This window comes from Botrytis sinoallii (assembly GCF_014898435.1).
Source record: "Botrytis sinoallii strain Bc 23 chromosome Unknown BSIN_014, whole genome shotgun sequence".
NCBI lineage: Eukaryota > Fungi > Ascomycota > Leotiomycetes > Helotiales > Sclerotiniaceae > Botrytis > Botrytis sinoallii.
In genome coordinates this window covers 357,792-377,358 of record NW_024066041.1, presented here as the reverse complement: position 1 = coordinate 377,358, position 19,567 = coordinate 357,792, and the positions used below count along the sequence as shown (strand labels likewise).

At 42.0% G+C, this 19,567-nt stretch overlaps 8 protein-coding genes across 8 annotated transcripts; 3 read left to right on the top strand and 5 right to left on the bottom strand.

Moving 5' to 3' along the window:
- Positions 1-492: 492 nt before the first annotated feature.
- EAF02_007886 (uncharacterized protein) lies at positions 493-1,481 on the bottom strand (the record flags this gene model as incomplete). The annotated part of the gene is made up of 3 exons (XM_038903934.1): positions 493-802; positions 887-1,434; positions 1,474-1,481. The coding sequence occupies 3 exons, from the start codon at positions 1,479-1,481 to the stop codon at positions 537-539; spliced, it is 822 nt and encodes a 273-aa protein (XP_038756215.1). The 3' UTR covers positions 493-536.
- A 2,647-nt stretch (positions 1,482-4,128) lies between these two features.
- On the top strand, positions 4,129-5,163 carry EAF02_007885 (uncharacterized protein; the record flags this gene model as incomplete). The annotated part of the gene is made up of 2 exons (XM_038903933.1): positions 4,129-4,498; positions 4,561-5,163. The coding sequence occupies 2 exons, from the start codon at positions 4,129-4,131 to the stop codon at positions 4,989-4,991; spliced, it is 801 nt and encodes a 266-aa protein (XP_038756214.1). The 3' UTR covers positions 4,992-5,163.
- Positions 5,164-6,775: 1,612 nt separating this feature from the next.
- On the bottom strand, positions 6,776-8,658 carry EAF02_007884 (uncharacterized protein; the record flags this gene model as incomplete). Its single annotated transcript, XM_038903932.1, has 2 exons — positions 7,303-8,658; positions 6,776-7,189 (listed from the first exon to the last, which is right to left on the bottom strand). The coding sequence occupies exons 1-2, from the start codon at positions 8,566-8,568 to the stop codon at positions 6,776-6,778; spliced, it is 1,680 nt and encodes a 559-aa protein (XP_038756213.1). The 5' UTR covers positions 8,569-8,658.
- A 336-nt stretch (positions 8,659-8,994) lies between these two features.
- On the bottom strand, positions 8,995-10,837 carry EAF02_007883 (uncharacterized protein; the record flags this gene model as incomplete). The annotated part of the gene is made up of 4 exons (XM_038903931.1): positions 8,995-9,180; positions 9,267-10,122; positions 10,258-10,452; positions 10,659-10,837. 4 exons carry the CDS (start codon positions 10,835-10,837, stop codon positions 8,995-8,997), a joined length of 1,416 nt encoding a protein of 471 aa, XP_038756212.1.
- A 689-nt stretch (positions 10,838-11,526) lies between these two features.
- Positions 11,527-12,625, top strand: EAF02_007882 (uncharacterized protein; the record flags this gene model as incomplete). The annotated part of the gene is made up of 3 exons (XM_038903930.1): positions 11,527-11,545; positions 11,602-12,191; positions 12,242-12,625. 3 exons carry the CDS (start codon positions 11,527-11,529, stop codon positions 12,623-12,625), a joined length of 993 nt encoding a protein of 330 aa, XP_038756211.1.
- Positions 12,626-12,869: 244 nt separating this feature from the next.
- EAF02_007881 (uncharacterized protein) lies at positions 12,870-14,222 on the bottom strand (the record flags this gene model as incomplete). The annotated part of the gene is made up of 5 exons (XM_038903929.1): positions 12,870-13,273; positions 13,400-13,609; positions 13,721-13,969; positions 14,050-14,097; positions 14,156-14,222. The coding sequence occupies 5 exons, from the start codon at positions 14,220-14,222 to the stop codon at positions 12,870-12,872; spliced, it is 978 nt and encodes a 325-aa protein (XP_038756210.1).
- Positions 14,223-14,502: 280 nt separating this feature from the next.
- On the bottom strand, positions 14,503-15,003 carry EAF02_007880 (uncharacterized protein; the record flags this gene model as incomplete). Its single annotated transcript, XM_038903928.1, has 2 exons — positions 14,503-14,699; positions 14,886-15,003. The coding sequence occupies 2 exons, from the start codon at positions 15,001-15,003 to the stop codon at positions 14,503-14,505; spliced, it is 315 nt and encodes a 104-aa protein (XP_038756209.1).
- A 1,062-nt stretch (positions 15,004-16,065) lies between these two features.
- Positions 16,066-17,972, top strand: EAF02_007879 (uncharacterized protein; the record flags this gene model as incomplete). The annotated part of the gene is made up of 5 exons (XM_038903927.1): positions 16,066-16,259; positions 16,320-16,359; positions 16,421-17,150; positions 17,219-17,227; positions 17,281-17,972. 5 exons carry the CDS (start codon positions 16,066-16,068, stop codon positions 17,970-17,972), a joined length of 1,665 nt encoding a protein of 554 aa, XP_038756208.1.
- Between the last annotated feature and the right edge of the window lie 1,595 nt (positions 17,973-19,567).

Below are 19,567 nucleotides of genomic sequence, written 5' to 3'. Positions count from 1 at the left end.
CCCATGAAAACATTGAGATTAGGTACCACATTTCCATTTATATATCATTTCACATCTGAGATTCATCATATCATATTTATCAAATTCCCATCTCCTATGAATTTTCAAACGGAACTATGAGCTGGTATCAACTGAGACATATGAGATGAAGAGAGTTGTATTATTACGGTTGTCGAAAAGGTCAGAATGGTAAGTTGAAATGCTTAGTCAACCCCCACCCAATCGCTCTATCTCTAAAACCCCATCTACTTCAGATACCCAGGTGATGCAGAAGATGTACTTCAGCATATATTCAAATCTGAAGATCTAATTTATATTCTGATCAACATTTCTACTTTACCTTTACCTCGACAGCTTTATCTGTAATTCTCGCAAACAATCCTTCTCATCTCCATCTCTTGTTTCAACCTCCTTACTCAAATCTCCCAATGCCACGTCTACCTCTCCATTTCCTACACCTCTTCTTCCAACTCTTCCCTTGCTCAAACCCATCTTCTCCAAGGACCATAGAGTAACACACTCGCGCCGCCAAAAAACTACAAAAGCTCCACAGATGCCCTCCCGCCAATAACATCGAAGTGATCACCTGCAGCATTAACTCCATCCCAGAAAGGTCCTGTTGAGAAATTCGCTATTAAGGAGAGTAATTGAATGACTCCAATGCAGATAGCCACGAGGACTGTAATACCTGTTAGGACAATTGAGTAGTAGAGAATAGCTATTGTGTCGCGGGCGAGAGATGTGGATGTGTAGAGAGTCATCATTAGTGCGCCGTCGGTGGTGTCGATTAGACACATGCCGGCTATATTTTTATCAGTACCAGGCATCTTAAAGTATTCTATAGCACAGTATTATATAGATGACTGAAAGAAGACAACAATCTTACCAGTAAATAAAACAGGAAATATCAAGATTAGCCAAATATTGGTTCCTTTAGCACCTTCAACAGATGCAATTCCCAGAACTGCAATCTCACTACTGGTATCGAAACCCAGTCCGAACAATACTCCCAGAGGATACATTTTCCATGGACGATCGATCACTTTGAAAACTCTTCGAAGAACTCTCATCATAATTCCTCCGCCATCAAAACCTAATCCCATTTCACCTCCATCTCCATCAACTTCTTCCCTCAGAACTGCTCGTAATTTGACCACCAATTTCCATAGAATCCATGCATTTCCAATTCCAAGTATAATGAGTACACCAGCAGATACACCCGTGCCGATAATTCCCCCTATATTACTAAAAGAATTGAAGCGTGACTCAAGAGCGCCAGAAGTGGCTGCAACGACGATACAGGTTATGACTACAATAGTAGAGTGGCCTAACGAGAACCAAGTACCAACTGTCACTGGTTGAGATGTATGAGGAGAGCCGGAAGCGATGAGACGACGGGTCATAAGATCGATGGCGGATATGTGGTCGGCATCACTGGATTTGATGAGTTGGAATTTTAAAATGGAGAATCACATGATCATAAGGTAAATGGTAATATTGAAGAATCAGAAATCAGAACTTACAGAGCATGTCTCCAAACCGAATGTATATGAAAGTACAGCAGATGAAGATAGAAGTGGATGAGAACGTAATACGATAGCCACTGCCACCCAAATAATGATATTGATAAAAATCAAAATGGATATGATCCTAACTGCGGGGTAGGGCAGGAAGCGAATTTGAGGGGGTAAACGAGCAATCAAGGGATGAAGACATGTCGGCGGTCTAGGAGACATTTCAAAGGACGATGAGATGCAAAGAAGATACTTCTAACTGAACATCCAGAGAAATAGTTCAATTGTACAAAACAAAAGATGAAGTTTTGCAGAAAAAAATATTGAAGTTGAATACCCCACCATTGCCGCCAGCGTTGCCATATTTGGTCTATCAAGGTCAACGTATCAATCCTAATCGGGGACCGCCGACTGGACATTGATAAGATAATGAAACTTCATTACCTATTTTGATCGAGTATGCCTCAATGCGAAAGACTTGGCATGAGAGTATAAAGTTCAACCTTGAAGTTGAAGGTATTTGTGTCGACTTCAAAATCAATTTGAAAGTTCCTCTTCTGTGCACGGAGTATGTATTGTAGTTAAGTGTTTGCTCGATGGAACCAAGAACTGCATTCCAGGTCGATTGATTGAATTGAGCCACCAAGCATTAGAGAGATGGCACAAAGCCTCAATCCCAACCACCTTTTTGATCTCAATTCCATAAGAGTCGAGACCCGTAGATGGTAAATGTGAGAACCAATGTAAGATTCGGAAATGTAGGAGAAGGTTTTGGTGAGATGCAAGGTGGTGAATAAGTAACCAATCGTTAAACATTTTTTAAACGTGATCTTGAGAGAAATCGGCCAAGAACAACCTTGAGAGGTTCAACATGTCTTGGTGAATATGAATGTGAATGTGAGGTGTGAGTACACTCGTGTGAGTACAACGTATGAATAATCTGTATTGTAGCACTAATTGACTAACACACACGAACAAGGAGCAATACCTCCTTTATGCCACGATACGAATTCCACACTTCTCTATTGAGGTCCAGAAAAATGATATCACGAATTGGTATGTAGGTATCTATACTTGGTACTGGTTACACTTCACTCCCATCAATGTAATGTGGAAATGGTAACATCATAAGTAACATCATAAGTAACATCATAAGTAACCACACGTACTCCCTTCCGGACCGAATAAACCTCCTTATTCTTTCACACCAAGTTTCACGCCGAAGAAAGTGTGGAATCTCCATCCATGAAAAACTTTAAAGTTGATCCACTCCTTTCTCCTGCTCCCCACTGCCATGCATGTAACGGATTCCGATTGTGCCGTCAAACATCTAGATGATTTTCTTTAATTAATTTGTTGGTTGTCAGGGGTTTGCTTGAGCGGGTTTTATTCTCTTTCCGGTGGATGCGTATCGTAGCTATCGAGAACTTTTAGTGCGGGGCATGGGATTTGGGATTTTTTGATGATGATGATAATGATGTCATTTTGGGGAGGAGGGAGTGAATGTTAGAGTGAAGAAAGAATCTAAACACCATGATATGTAATAAAAGTAATAAGGAATAAGTAATTAAGTAAGTACTGAGTAAGTAGATGAATACGTAAATACGTAAATACATGCACACATAAATAAGAAGGCCATAATACATAATACAGAACACGTCACACACAATACGAAGGTTGGAAGGGTAAGTAATGTAAGCCCCACTTTTACTAAATCTTGCTGTTTTTATAGATTTTATTGCTGCTTTAAGCGATTCGAATAGATATTGAACTGTTCCCCCTCAAAATTCAATCTTTGAAGCTTTTACTTGCTTTTTATCAATTATAATAACTTTACAATATTTAAAATATTTGAGGCTTTCTATAGATTCTAAATAGACTTAGAATAAGAATTCGAATTCAAAATCCAATCGAAACTAATGATTTTGATAAAAAAAGTAAATAATTTTGAATAAAATATGATTTTTACAATACTTCTATCATTTAGAGTTTATCATATAAATTTTCAATCAGCAATATGATTTGATTCGTCCAAAGGCTAAAAGTGGGGACACATTTAGATGCATTTTAACATTACTTACCCTTCCAACCTCCGTACAATACCTACCTAAGTATGCATCTATCTATCAAGGTCTTCCTCATCATCTCGATGCATCATGATTGCATAATCAATTTATCATAGTATTACGATGTCCCAACCTGGCAAGTAGGAGTGGTCGGGAGTGAACGATCAACCGCAAGCAGGTGGGGTCTTCAGGAACGTATTGCTTCATTCGTACTTTGAGGGCTGCCCCGCATTTAGTTCCCTTCAGAACTTCAGAAGGTCAGATGATATGCTCAGAGAGAAAAAGCCGCAAGCGTCTATCGACCTAGTACTATCGGCAGTAATCTATAGTAATCTACGAGATACGTACCTACCTTGTCTGATTCTGCGAATTTAGTGCCTTCTTTTTGTCGACACTAAGAATAAATACAAGTCATCTTCCCCTCTTCCTCGTCTTTGCTTCTTCCTCATACATACAAAAAACTTCCTCTTCAAAACTTCACGAACAGTCTCTCAACTTCAAACTCTTCTCTTTATAATACCCAAACAGAAACACAATACTCAATCATCATGCCTATCTCCATCCCAAAAGCTGAATCCCTCAAGGACCTCTTCTCCTTAAAGGGAAAGGTTGTCATCATCACCGGTGCTTCCGGACCCAAGGGAATGGGTATCGAAGCCGCACGAGGATGTGCCGAGATGGGTGCTGATGTCGCCATCACATACTCTTCCCGTCCAGAGGGAGGTGAGAAGAACGCCAAGGAATTGGCCGAGACATATGGTGTCAAGGCTAAGGCATACAAGTTGGACATTGGTGATTATGCTAGCGTAGAGAAGTTGGTTGCCGATGTTGTCAAGGAATTCGGAAAGGTCGATGCTTTCATTGCCAACGCTGGTAGAACTGCTGATAGTGGTATTCTCGATGGAACCGTCGAGGCTTGTAAGTTACTTCCCAACGCTACTTTTTCCTTGTAATGAACCATCACTGATAACCATCTTTAGGGAACGAGGTCATCCAAACCGATCTTAACGGAACCTTCCACTGCGCAAAGGCTGTTGGACACCACTTCAAGGAGCGTGGAACCGGTTCTTTCGTCATCACCGCTTCGATGTCCGGTCACATCGCCAACTTCCCACAAGAACAAACCTCATACAACGTTGCCAAGGCAGGATGCATTCACATGGCACGCTCCCTCGCCAACGAATGGCGCGACTTCGCCCGTGTCAACTCTATCTCCCCAGGTTACATTGACACTGGTCTTTCCGACTTTGTCGACCAAAAGACTCAAGCTTTGTGGAAGTCCATGATCCCTATGGGTCGTGATGGTGAAGCCAAGGAGTTGAAGGGTGCCTATGTCTACTTGGTATCTGATGCTTCCACCTATACCACTGGAGCTGACATCGTTATCGACGGTGGTTACTGCTGCAGATAAATGTATTATATCTGTTTTTTCATGACATGACTGGGATGAAAGGAATGGCTGGGTTTTGGAGTTTGCCACAAAAATGATGGCTGATATTTTAGCGACATTCGATTGAAATGAAAAGCAATTTTTTCTCGATAATATTTTTCCTTTGAGTGAATACAACATGATTATATGCGATCAAAACCACTTCAAGTGATAGTAATCTATATCATGATATATAATTTGTAAAGTAGTTTCACTCTGACTTGAACGATATACCTGACACCCCTGATTCAACATGATTTCCACCAGATATTTAGGTCACTACCACACTCTAGCCCATTCATTCTGGAGTCGGGGATAAACTCTACTTTCAGCTCCTCTCATCTCATCCCATCCAATCCCATCCCATCCCACACACTCAAAATCAATTCTCCAGTCAACATGTATACCATCTTCCCTTCATATCTCTCTTTCATCTATTCTCCTCTTCCCTCAACTTTTCCCCTTAACTTTTTGAACCCGAATGAAGTGTAATAACCAAGGATTCTCTCTTTCTTTTCATTTTTACTTCATTTCTATTTCTATTTTTATTTCTATTTTTATTTCTATTTTTATTTCTATTTTTATTTCTATTTTTATTTCTATTTCTGTTTCTACTCTCATCCTCAATCTCACTTCTTAATACTTTATTAATAGTAATAAGTATCTGAATACGGTAGGTAAATATGAGATAGGAGAGAAGAGGAAAGGAGAGAAGAGGAGAGGAAAGGAGAGAAGAGGAGAGGAGAGGAGAGGAGAGGAGAGGAGAGGAGAGGAGAGGAGAGGAGAGGAGAGGAAAGGAGAGGAGAGGAAAAGGAGAGGAGAGGAGAGGAAAGGAGAGGAAAGGAGGGAGAGGAAAGGAGATGAGAGGAAAGGAAAGGAGAGGAGAGGAGAGGGAGAGAGATTTATAAACCTTTCTCTTTATCAAACCCTCTATTCTATTCTATCTTTCACCATATATCCTATATCATACATCTGCAAATATACCTAGATATTTGTATCTATCTATCTATCTATACCTAGGTATACATACTACATATTAATAAATCAGAAAAGAATGGAGTTATTTGCTTTATCTATTTACTTTATCTATATACTTCATCTATATACTTCATCTATATATTTCACCTACCTATTTCACCTACCTACTTCATCTAACTACTTCATCTAACTACTTCATCTACCTGCTTCACCTACCTACTTCATCTATACTTCATTTATTCCAATCAATCTTACTGAACAAACAAGAGATGATATAGTATACCTGATATAGTATACCCGATATAGTATACCTGATATAAAAACAAATAGAATATATATCATATCACATCACAACACCATCCAGCACAACACAACCCCAACCCAACCCAACACACCAGAGTAAAAATAATCAATTTCCATTCTAGTAAAACAGAACTAGAATCTAGAATAAAAGACTTTTATGCTGAAAACGAAATGAAACGCCTACTACGCCACGACGCGCCATCCATGCCATTTTATAGGTATCTAGCCTTCTATCCTTCCTTCTATCTATATATACATCAATTCATCCATCAACTAGCCAATGAACTCATAGACGCTTCGTGTTTGTATTTTAAGTCGTCGTGGCGTGGAGATATGTACTTGTGAAATATGACGGAAGCGTCATTTTCCACATCATTAACCATATACATATCCACGTATACCATAAAGGTCATCAGTTTCTGCCACCTCTACCACCACCTCTACCGCCTCTTACCACCTCTTCCTCCACTCCCGGCACTTCTTCCCTAACCACCACCACCACCTCTTCCTCCTCCATGTGGAACTCTAGGAGGATCTGGAATAATAGTCAAACCTGGAGTACCCTTAAGTCCCATCTTTCCCACAATGCCTCTGTAAAGAGTTGGCGTCTCTGGTGCGCCCAATCCCTCCTTTGCATAAACATTGCCTTGACGGACTAACTCCGCATTATCCCACTTCATAAGTTTAAGATGATTCTTATAGTATCCCAACCAAGCTTGATATGTTTTTGAATGATTATCCATCTTCGATGCTACTCTTAAAACATCATTTGCAGAGCTCAGATTCTGCGGGGTGTTGGTAGAAATTGGATTTCTTTCAATGTCCATTTGGAAATGCGCCCTCGGCATCTGTGACGATGAATACACCACGACCTTCTTTGCCTGCTCTTGCTGTACGACCTAGACGATGAATGTAAGATTCTTTATCGGCTGGAATGCCAACTTGAAAGACGTTAGTGACGCCCGGGAAATCCATTCCACGAGCAAATACATCTGTAGCTACACAAGAATACCATTTTGGCTTCACGATAATCGTTTGTGACTTTTGTTCTCTTACTTTGAGATACACGAGAATGTAATGCGGTGATGGGTGGGAGATCTGATAGTTGAGAGAGAATATCGGCGTAGAAGTCTACAAGGGCAGCGGTAGGCGCAAAGACAATAGCCTTGAAGCTATCCTTACCTTCCAATTTCATTTCTTCGCGAATAGAACCTACCATTGCTGGGGCCACATCAGAGAAATTTGGAACGGTAACGAGATGTTGAGGAACACGTTCATGAGTATTGACCTCTCCCTTAGGAATGGTGGAAATGAACTTGTAATCTTTTGAGAGAACCAAGTGAGCGACCTTTTCAACATGAGGAGCAATAGTGGCGGAGAAGAGCATTCCTTGTCTGTTGGTTTGGGCCTTGTCTGGGAGACATCTGATAATATCTTTAATGGCATTCATAAATCCCATATCGAGTAATCTATCTGCCTCGTCAAGAACGATAGTATCGAGATTGCGGAAAGCATCGATGATTCTTTCATCATTAAGATGGTCGAATAATCGACCTGGAGTAGCAATAAGAATATTACAGCCCTTCAAAATATTCTTTTCCTCTGCAGTTTTATTTGTACCACCGATGGCAAATCCAACTTTATAATAAGGAAGACGTTGTAATAATTGACTCGCTTCCTTTGCTATCTGCTGTGCAAGTTCTCTCGTTGGTGTCATTACTAGCAGAGAACTTCCATCTTGAGGACGTCTCTGTTGGTTAATAAGTGTCTGAATCGCAGGAATAAGAAAAGCAATGGTTTTTCCAGTTCCAGTCTTAGCCTGTGCCAAACAATCTGCGCGTTCTGAAAGTAAAGGACGGAGAGTTGCGGCTTGAACCGGCATCATATGGTCGAATTTTAAGTCTTCAGTAATGGTCTGGATAAGGATTGGGTTGAGGAGATTTTCAGCACCGAGATCTGCGAATCGTGGAGTATCGAGAGGGACTGCAGTGGTAAGTGGAGGAGCGGCAACTGCAGCCCATTCTTCTGCAAAGGATGTGGAAGTAGAAAATGCTGCACTCTGGATAGGTGATGCATTTTGGGTAGGTGATACACTTTGAGCATTGCTGCCACCTCTGGCATTTCTGGCATTTCCTCTGGTACTTGCTAATTGAGAAGAATAACGACCTCTACGAGGTTGCTTTCTAGCTCTAGGGTTTGGTGGAGATGACATTGCAATTGTGATCGAACGTAAAATTCCAAGGCGATTGTGGTTGATGGTTTTGTAAAGAGAAAGCATTGAGAGAGCCTGCACTTTTTGAGTTGGAGTTGTCAGAATTTCTTTGTTGGAAAATTTCCTAATTGGTGAATAAGGCTAACATCAGCCGTGCTTCAGCCTTGTTCATTACGTTTGATCTCAGCCAATCATTTCATACCTCACAAAGAGTTTATTAATTCCTTGACTAAAGATTCGTTGCCTTCTTCTAAATTGTATTATTTTTAGGTACTGTGAGTGTAAATCAAGAATTTTTACCTACATGAATACTAAGAATAACCATTTCTGATATACTCAGATTTATCCTTTTTAGTATAGCATTTTGATACAGGGCTTTACCAAAACGCCTGGTATCTACCACCCGTTCCCATATTCCATGGAAATAAGACAGCCAGTCCAGTATGCTCCCATTCCCCATCTTGAACGCCAAATATTCAGTGTAAATCTTGATTATGCCTTGTTTTTCTCTTGCTCATGCTTTTTCTCCAATTGCTTCTCAATCAATTCCGCGACCTTCTTTGAATCGGTCTCCATTTCTCCATCACCTTCTCCTTCGCCGATTCCTCTTAATGACCCAAAAATCCAAAACTCCTTCAATTCTCTAGTCAACTTTAAGAGATCTTCTGCTGCGCTTGTCTGCTCATACAGTTTATTAGTGATACTCACTAAGCTTAACCCCGGATACTCTAGATGCTAGATAAAAGAAATAAGAATAGACGTACCAAGGCATTACTCTCAACCTCCATTCTCAATCCCTCTGCGGCTGCAGTCTCCTTCGTAAATGCATCTTCAGTAGGTAACGCAGCAAGTTTAACGAGATTCTGGAAACGAATAAGGAGAGCAGCGATAGCACGTTCCTGGCGGTCTGTGAGTTCGTCAGCTTTGGATCTGCGTATTTCGGCTAGGTTATCAGCTGAGCCATCATTGTGAACAGATCCGTGTTTATGGACTGGATCATTTTGACTCGGTCTTTCATCTTCGGCAACTGATTGGGTAGTTGCTGTGACTTCATTGTTGGCGACTTGTCCCGTGATTGATGCGGCTTCCTTGCTGGCAACTGGTTCGGTGATCGCTGTGACTTCATTGGACAAGTTGGGGCGTAGACCATCTTGGTGCAACATGCCATTGTCAGGGACTACTTCAGGTAGTTCTGCGAACTCATTTGCTGTGAGTTCGTTGGGCAAGTTTGGATTTGGATCATCTTGGTGCAATGTGCTATTGCCAAAGTCTAGTTCAGGTAATTCTGAGAATTCGTTTTCTCCGAATGCGTTGAATAATGAAACCCTTGATTCATTCCCATTGTCGAGAAGATTTCTCATGGACATGTCATTTTGAGCTACTTGTGCATATGAATCATTTTGACGCAACATTCCGTTGTTGGAAATTGGTTGCGTGGTTGCTGTGACTTCGTTGAGCAAGCCTGGTATAGATACGTCTTCAAAGTTTAAGGATACTTCCATGTGTAAACCATTTTGGGTCATTTGTGCAGAAGAAACCCTCTTGGCGCATCGTACCATTGTCGAAAACAAGTTCGTTGGCTGTTGTGGCTTTCCCTGGGCAAACCGAGACTTGCAGCACCTTGATGCGGCGTGTGATTGTTGAAGACTGGTTCAACGAATCCTACTACTTCGTTTGCTGCATATTCATTAAGCAAGCTGGGTTTGTGATATTTTCGCTAGCAAACTGAATGGGAGATTGTAGATGCATGCTAACTTCATTGTTGGGTAAAGCGCTGATGCATTTCCGCTAGTAGAATCAACAAGTAGTGGATGCATGCCAACTCCGTGGTATGGCATTCTAGTGCTTGAGATACTTTCGGCAGTAGAATTAACGAGTAGTGGATGCATGCCAACTCCGTAGTAGGGCAATCTAGTGCTTGATGTATTTCCACCAGTAGATCCAATGGGCCTGTGGAGGCATGTTAAGCCCGTAAGTTAGAGCGCCAATGGGTTGAGGAGGCATGTTTCCGAATTGATAGTCACTAGAGTAGGGCATTGCACCCTCTGGACCAGGTAGCCACGACATAGGCTCAGTCGCTACGGCGTCGGGTAGATTGATTCATAGATGAGTCGGAGACCATTGGCCAATTGGTCATAACGGAATCACTGAATAACATTCTAGAAATGGGCCCAGGACAAGCGGGATTGGATGGATCGGTGACGCTGGATTCATTGATTCCAGTGAGATGACTTGTAGGATAAGTAGCCGGCGCTCCAGACATGTGCTCACTGCCAGGATGAGCCATGAAGTTGGCGGCATTGTCTTCATCGATTCTGATGGAATCATTGGCCATGTTGTAGGTCACTCGAGACCGTTCTAGATATAAATCCAGGGTGAGAAGGGGTTGAGGAATCGATTGCATTGTCTTCATTGATTCTGGTGGAATCACTGGTCGCAATTAAATTTCCGGAGACCGTCCCTATAGTTTCACCGCGAGAAGAATCCCAAGGATCGCGATCACCAGACATGTTGAATTTGAGTCGGTTTGCTGTGTTATCGATTTCGTTCTAGTCGCTTTCGAGATCGTGATTGTATCGATTGATCAAGTCGATGATTGATTGCGTTTAAATCATGAGAGTTGTAAATAAATAGTAACAACTTACCATTAAAGCAGCTGTATCTGCTGCGTACCTTCCATCTTGATAAAAATATATAAGTACGGTTTGCAATTATGCGATGCGATGCAATGTGGGAGTGAAGTGAAGTCTAAAACGATAGAGTGAATGTGAAGTTAAGAAAGGAAAGCTTGAAGCTCTCTCTTATGCAAGGTGCCCCTCTTTTAGTGCGCCCCACTTAAGATTCACCGTTCGTTCCCAACTTCCCCCCTTGCCAATCTATTTGATTCGAGCCCCGCAGTCATCATTGTTGTACTTGTTGTCGTGTCAAAAGTTCCGGGTTTTTGGATTATTAAATACATTTAATCGAACGCACCCATTCTTCTCTTCAATCAAGTTTTACAGTGTCACAGACAAGTCCTTCAAAATGCAGTCTGGAATAACAGGTATAGCAGCATCTCAATGTTGTTCTGAGTAGAACTGACCACTTGTATTCTCATAGCTTCCCAAGAACTTCACACGGCGTTTAAAACGTTCGTATCTACGGAATCGCAGAGAGGTCTTCTCTGTACCATCACTGAGGAAAGACTCACCCCTTCCGCTATCCTCGAACCCTCCACTTCATCCTTCGACAATGATCTCGACCTCCTAGCACCACATCTCCAAGAAAAAGCTGCTTTATACATAATACTTCGTCGCTATCCCTCCAATGACCCCGCCCCTTTCGTTGCCATAACCTATGTTCCCGACTCTGCGCCTGTTCGTCAGAAGATGCTGTTCGCTTCTACACGTCTTACCTTGGTTCGAGAATTGGGAATCGAGCGATTCAGAGAAACAATATTTGCGACTATGAAGGAAGAGTTGACAAAGGAAGGGTTCGCTAAGCATGATAAACATGTCAAATTGGCCGCGCCATTAACAGAAGAGGAACAAAGTCTGGGCGAGGTAAAGAGGAAGGAGGCAGAAGAAGGCAGAGGTATGAATGAGAGGAAGAGTCATGTAAGTAGCGGCATTAGTATGCCAGCTACTCCAGATGCATTAGAAGCCTTAAAGGGGCTCAACCAGGACGGTGCGCATAACCTGGTTCAGATCGTAAGTTTCGTTGTTCTTTGAATTGATATCCAATTGCTAACAAGCCCTAGAAAATGAACATTGCGCAAGAAACCATGGAACTTGCTTCAAAGACACAAACATCTATCTCAGAACTCAGCAGCACTATATCTGCCACCGAGCCTCGATTCTCTTTCTATCGCTACACTCACGACCATAACGGCTCAACTTCCTCGCCAATACTGTTCATTTACACTTGCCCTTCAGGTTCCAAGATAAAAGAACGAATGATCTATGCATCATCCTCTCGATCAGCTCAACAATTGGCTGAGTCAGAGGCAGGACTCACCATTGAGAAAAGACTCGAAGCTGGATCTCCCGAGGATATTTCTCAAGAAAGTATCGATTCCGATTTACATCCTAAGGCAGAGGTGAAGAAAACATTCGCCAGACCTAAGAGACCTGGAAGAGCATAGATATTTAGGATAAATTTTGACTCCGTATACATTATCAAGCGAAAGGACAATATGAATTTGGTTAAAGAATTTATGGGTGCTCCCTCTCTCCTATACGAGACGATATTTATGCGAAATGATCATTCTTGGAATACCATATTATACAACGGCATTATATCTCCACACATTCTACCCGAGCGTATCGTGAATTCTGGATATATACTCAAAAAGTCCCGTTGTCCCCTTTATCTACGCACATATCCATTCACTCTTCATATTTCCCTCCAAACAATGGCATATCGCTATGCTCCAACTTCTCCTTCAAAAATTCATAAACCGTAAATGTGACAGCCTGACCCGGCGCAACTCGCATTATCCGCGGTGTAATTCCCTTATAAAACGCATGGAATCCTTCCTGTCTAAACATGTCCACTGCAATAGTTTTTATCCTACTGAGTGCCGTTTCTCCAGGTACTCCTGGAGTTTTCTGTAAACGCGTCTTGATGGTATCGATAGGTGCGTTAGATAGAGGACCCATAGCTCCAGATACCAGACCGATTAACGTAGTTTGGTAGGAGGGAATGGGGGAGTCGGAGTACTGGGGTTGCCATTTCTGGAGCAGTTCTTTGAACTCGGTATAAGCGGTGAAGTTTACAGCTTGGTTCGAACCTGGGGAAGGGTTAGTATGAAAATTGAATTGCAAACCACTTAAACTATGCATGGCCTGGGGAACGTGCTGGGGAAATGCGGGGATAGTGAAATAGGAAATAACTGATACCAAGGGAGAAAACATACCTTGCCGTAAAGCGGTTAAAGAAATTCCACGATATAAAGCACCGAATCCTTCTTCTTTTACAACTGTATACAATGCATGTGCGGCATTACGATATTTTGGTATATCGAGAGGATCAGCCATACTATGGTGTTGGGCTTGAAGACGAATCTTTATTACTTCCATGGGTGTTACAACGGCGACGGCTTCAGTTACACCTGCTGCTAAACCGGCTATAGAAGGTAATATGTTAGCATTTTGTCAATTTTTTCTATGAAGCACCTGTATGTCTCTCCTGGTCGTTCTTTCATAAACCCAGAAATCATAGGAAAAAGTAGACATACCCAAAAATGTAGCCCTCCCACTAACAACCCCGGTCTCCTTATCCGCTAACCACTTCTTGTACGCCTCGAAACTTGTAAATCTTATAGCCATCTTCGGTACGATACCAGTTATAACGGCACCGAGTCCTTTGTAGAGACCGAGGGGAGTTTCGCGCTTCATGATCTCGGCACCCGTCGTGATGAATCCTCGTTTTGGCGCACCGGGGGCGCGTGCCCGGCGAGACAGTTGCATACGGACTTTAATTGTGTCTATTGGATGAAAATTGTTTAGAATTCGAGGAGTAGTTTAGAAGGGTGTCCAATGAGTTGGTGATTAGGGAGAAACGCACCTAAAGGATGGCATACAAGAGCCTCCATCATTCCTGCGGCTCCACCAGCTATATATTGTTAGACAATATTCAATTGGAATTTATAGATATGGAGGAAGTGACTCACCAACAAGATTTGTGGCCGCTGAGGCCGGTTTCTTGCCATCTGTGCCTTTGACGCTTTTCGCTGACATATTGGGTATATATTACCTCTTCGCAGAGGATTTGTGTAATTGTAGAAGTTTGATCAAATGTAAAGCTCTGATCGAGGCCAATGGATTTCAATATTGGTAGGTAGATCGATACAACAACTATGCGCAATTGATTGTCTATATCTCTAACATGTGAAGGTGCACTTCGATATTGACGTTTGCGATTCCAAGAGATATTCAAAAGTAACAAGATAAAAATGAATCAAATAGCAGCTTGCTTCTACTTCAGAGAAATAAGAGAACAATAAAAGTAAATAAATCCTTAATGCTGGTTGCTCAAGTGTATATATGAGTCTACATCCTTTCCGTTTGCGTTCGTCCAGCTGGGCCGAGCTATCTTGTCCCGCGGCCCATCTCTTCCCTCAAGCCAAGTCCCGTTGTACTTCACAGCCTTGCATGAATAGGGAAAGGGAATGGGCTTCCAATTGAAAGTTGTGGAGCCCCGGACTCGGATGGCAGCTAAGAAATGCTAAGCTTGTGCTTGGTCTTCGACGCGCCGGTTGGTAGCTCGGTTCAACGGATATAGATTTTAGGGGATGTGCAGCCAGGGACGCCTGAAGCGGCGGAGCGTAGAGCTTGCTTTTGCTATGGAGGGGCAAAAGCCGAATTTTGATATAAAAACTAGATGCAAACTTGCAAACTTACTATCGTTGGACTTACCATGCGGGCGATTTGGAGCGGTTGAAAAATTGATTTCATTGCCGGTATTCAACATGCCAAATGCAATTGAGACAAAGGATGAATGCAGTTGTGTTTCTTCCATTGTCGCAAATGCTCACTGTTCTTCTTGGCTTCCAATTCCAAGCATTGTTTTCGAGCATCTGACGTCTTACTGTCCATTGACTTGTAGTACCGAGCTTCCTTCAGGACAGGATAATTTATTTGAGATAATGGGTCAAGTTACTCAGATAAGCTTGTGATAACGCGGGGGTCGGTCAATACCGGAGGCGAAAGATGAAGGAGCTTTTCAATTGAACCGAGGTTTATTCTGGTAGCATCACGTGATTTTGGAATCCAACATTGAGATCGGGTAAGATGGTTGTTGTCGGAAGAAATGCTTTGATGTGATGAGACGAAAGTATTCAGCTTGTGGGTGAATAATAGTGTATGAAGTCTTGACTCGTGGATGAGAACCATTCGATTGTTTGAGTCGTGATCGTTTCCGTTGACTTGAGAGGTTTCTCTATCCACTGGCGCAGAGATCATGCTGCTGGACCAAAGTTTTCTCTTCCCCTAACACACGACAATAAATCGTCAACCCTCGATGGCGGCTGGTATATATCTGGGACTCTCCCATGAAGCTTGGTCGAAAGGCTCACAAAATCAGTCCGCCGTTGATGTTTTATATCCAGAAGTTTATATCTTCATCCACAAGGGTGGCCTAACAATAATGTTGCAAATGGGCACATAGACCATATTCAAATAGGAAGGTGGCAGGAACGTTAATTGCTCCTTTAAACAAATACGATAGGTTGCCCTTTGAAATCTCCACATCATGGAGCACAAGTTGCACAACAGCTTTCGGCGAACCACAAGTTCGCAAATGGGATTTGGTGCGCACCAATCGTAGATACGAGTGGACATGCATGTGCAATTGCATGTACAACTGAGGCAAACGTCAGCACGACAATCCTTCCTCAGCCCATCTTCTGTTTGTATTGTATTTTAACTTTCGTTGGTTATTTTTGTTGATTTTCTGTGTTGAGCCCTCAAATGTGATTTTGTGTTAAAGAAATATAGTACGGCATTGGTTGTCTATATTATTTTTAACATTTGTCTCTTTTTTTGGCTTCCCTGCTCAGTGTACAGTGTGTTTCGCGACAAGATGTCACGAGCGGGCATAGAGGAAGAGGGGCTGCCAGCGGAAGATAGATTGGATGAATTGGATTATATGGATATGGACGAAGAATTTCTCGAAGACAGCGAGACTTCTTTACTTCGAGAATCAGATGCGAAAGAGAAAGATGCGATGGAAGTTGGGAATTTATACTTATTGTGTCTGGCCATCAGCACTGGCGGGTAAATTCCCCCCCCCCCCCCTTGGTATTGGTTCTGTCATTCATTGTTGACATTCGGTAGACTTCAAGTGATATGGACGGCCATTATGTCTCAAGGCTCTGTAAGCAAATATCTAATATTTCTTATATCCTTATAATCATGTGCATAACTAATTAATCAAGCCTTATCTGGTCTCGCTCTCGGTTCCCAGCTACCTCATATCCCTAGTTTGGCTCGCTGGTCCCCTCTCTGGTGCTATCGTTCAACCATACATCGGCATTCTATCTGATCGCTCTCAACACTATTTCGGCCGTCGTCGACCATTTGTTATCATAGGTACTATCGCAACCATTGTCTGTATCCTCGCACTTCCTTGGACAACTGACCTAATATCATACCTCTTTGCCTTTTTTGGAAGCTCCCCCGTAGGTCGCGGCGCAATGATATGTAAAGGGCTTACCGCAGCTGCTTGGATATGGGCTTTGAATATCGCAATTCAACCCGTGCAAGGGGGACTAAGGGCAATTATCGTAGACTGTGTTCCGCCGAAACAACAGGTAAAAGCTTGCGGATATGCGAGTGCTGCCGCCGGAATTGGTTCAATTTTAGGGTACACTGCCGGCTATGTTTCGCTGCCGAAATATTTACCATGGCTTGGCGACACTCAATTAAAAGGGCTTTGTCTGATTGCTTCCGTGGCATTGGGTTCAACTGTTGCGGTGACCTGCTTTACGGCGAAAGAAAAACGTTTTGTAGATTTGGATGCGAGTACAAAAAAGCAGAGTTTCGCGGGGAACTTACGTCAAATTCTTAGCAGCATAAAGACGTGTCCGCCAGAGATCAGGAAGATTTGCGTGGTTCAATTTTTTGCTTGGATAGGCTGGTTTCCGTTTTTATTTTATATAACACCTCGTAAGTTCTCTTTATTGTCATCTCGTGACTTTAGAACATGATCCTAATGAAATGATCTAGATACCTAGGCGGTCTTTGTATGTTACTCACGATTTCTAATGCTGATAATAGCGAAACTGACTGGATCCAGATGAAGCAGAATACACCGCGATATCCAAAAAGGAAACTCCTACTATCGCATTTCTTACCACATCATCTCATTCCATCCGCCATGCAACATTTATCATGATTCTCTTCGCCCTCGTTGCGCTCATCTCAAACCTGATACTTCCTTTATTCATCTCGCCCTCCTCCATCAGTTCTAAAGATCAGAAACCCACTTTCATCTCCCGCCTCCACGTCAAATTTCTCACCCTTCCCCACGTCTGGACACTCTCTCATATCCTCACCACGCTTCTCACTATATCTACCTTACTAACATCGGCCTTTGTCTCTACCTCGATCCTTGTTATCTTCCTCGGTATCTCCTGGGCCACCAATAATTGGATTCCTCTTGCCCTCATCTCAACTGAAATTTCGCAATCTCAACATCGCTCCCGCTCCACTACCTCCACTTCTTCCATCCCCCTCTCCCAAATAGCTCAACCTGCTTCTTCATCCCACAAAAGAAATAGAATTCGAGAGGAGTTACAAGCAGGCACAATAATGGGCCTCTACAACATGGCAATTGCTTTGCCACAAATCATCGCTGCGTTACAGGGGAGTCTAGTATTTTGGGCATTAGGAGAGGTTGGAGTTGTTGGAACAGAAGCAATGGGTTGGGTTATTAGACTGGGATGTTTGGGGAGTATTTTTGCTGCTTGGTTAGCTGATTCATTATGAATTACGCCGTTTACGAATAGATGGGAAATTTTGGGCAATGGGTGGTGTCCAGGTTCTTAGGAGTTTTGGAATAGAACTTGCGTTTGGCGATACGTAATTGGCGTTATATTGCTTTGAGATCAGGCCGATAGTGTACTGTAGTAGACGTAACACACGTATTCTTGAAATCATATTCCTATCAAATTTGCCCTGATCTAACACATCAATGTCTCCATTCAATTCGTACTTCTATTTTCCAATCTTCACTGTTCTTGTGTCAATATATCTCAACTCACTTGGCTGTATAAGACAAAACCGGGAAGAAGTACAAGTTCAGCTTGTATATATGGGAATGTCATCTCGGTGGTCTGCCAATACCTCTCGAGGTACGTAGAAAATACCATCTAATAAACCAATATACTTAGTATCATCCAAGTACGTTCAGCCGGCAACTCAATGCACCATGCTTCAGCCGTTGAGGATCCCACTAATTGTCGAAGAAGCCCTCACTTCTCAACATCGATACAGACAATTTCCATTGTATGAGTGGCCTCTGGAACTCATTGATCTCGTAATAGAGATACGAAATCTAATTCTCAGCTTCCGAAGATTGTGAATTTCCAGTCTATAATACTTCCAAAAGGATGAAGAATGACCTTAAAACTACTAGCCCAGTAATCTTTTCATTTCGATATATATATGTCTATCTATTCGAGATACTCAGACAAGTCTAAAGCTAAAATGAAATAAAAACACTCATTTTATGTTCAGACGTGCAATAATCCCTAAGTTTCTCTTCCCCTTCCTCTAAATCTCATTAACAAGTAGTCCGGTATAGAAATGTACAGCACAATCTCCATCTCTCTATCTCTTTAGCTCTAATCCAGACACGCTATAAATTTCCAGCCACCTCCCTGAAATCACCAAGATCGGACTAGACTAGTGAGCGAGCTTGGATGACCTGGCTCATAACTTCCAGAACCTCATTATTGAATCGCGAGATAAGTATCTCTATTTCTTAAGTAGAACTGCAAGATATTAAAGACCTGTACCAGAAAATACTAAACGAGCACGCCATTCTTGAGTGTAGGTTGCAGCTTCTAGCTGCTTTTCTTTGGTTGAATTTTACTTGGGAATTTCATGTCTTTCTTTCGCTAGTATATGGATATCTCATAAATCTATCACACAAATCTATCTCACTATTCTATCTTTGAAGATACAGTCGATATTTACAAAATCTTCCTCAGTTAGAGTATGGAATGTATCATATAGATTATCTAGAAACCATCACATTATCCAACACTCTCGACAGCAAATTATGAACCGAATATATCGAATTACATTGCATAACTCACTCTCTCTACTCAGCACCATTCAAATATCCAAAAAAAACAAAAAATATCCAGCATTTCACACTCTCCGCTCAAACTCCTCAAATCATCTAGATAAAACCTACTCAGATAGGTAGAAATTGAACACTTCCGTTTATCTAGCAAATTTTTTCAAATCTTCCTGATATAACATATGGCAAGCCCTTAAAATCTCCCCATCATACTACGTACCTCAAACTCGGTTACCATCATTGTTCTCCTCGAAACCAATAAACTCAACCGAAG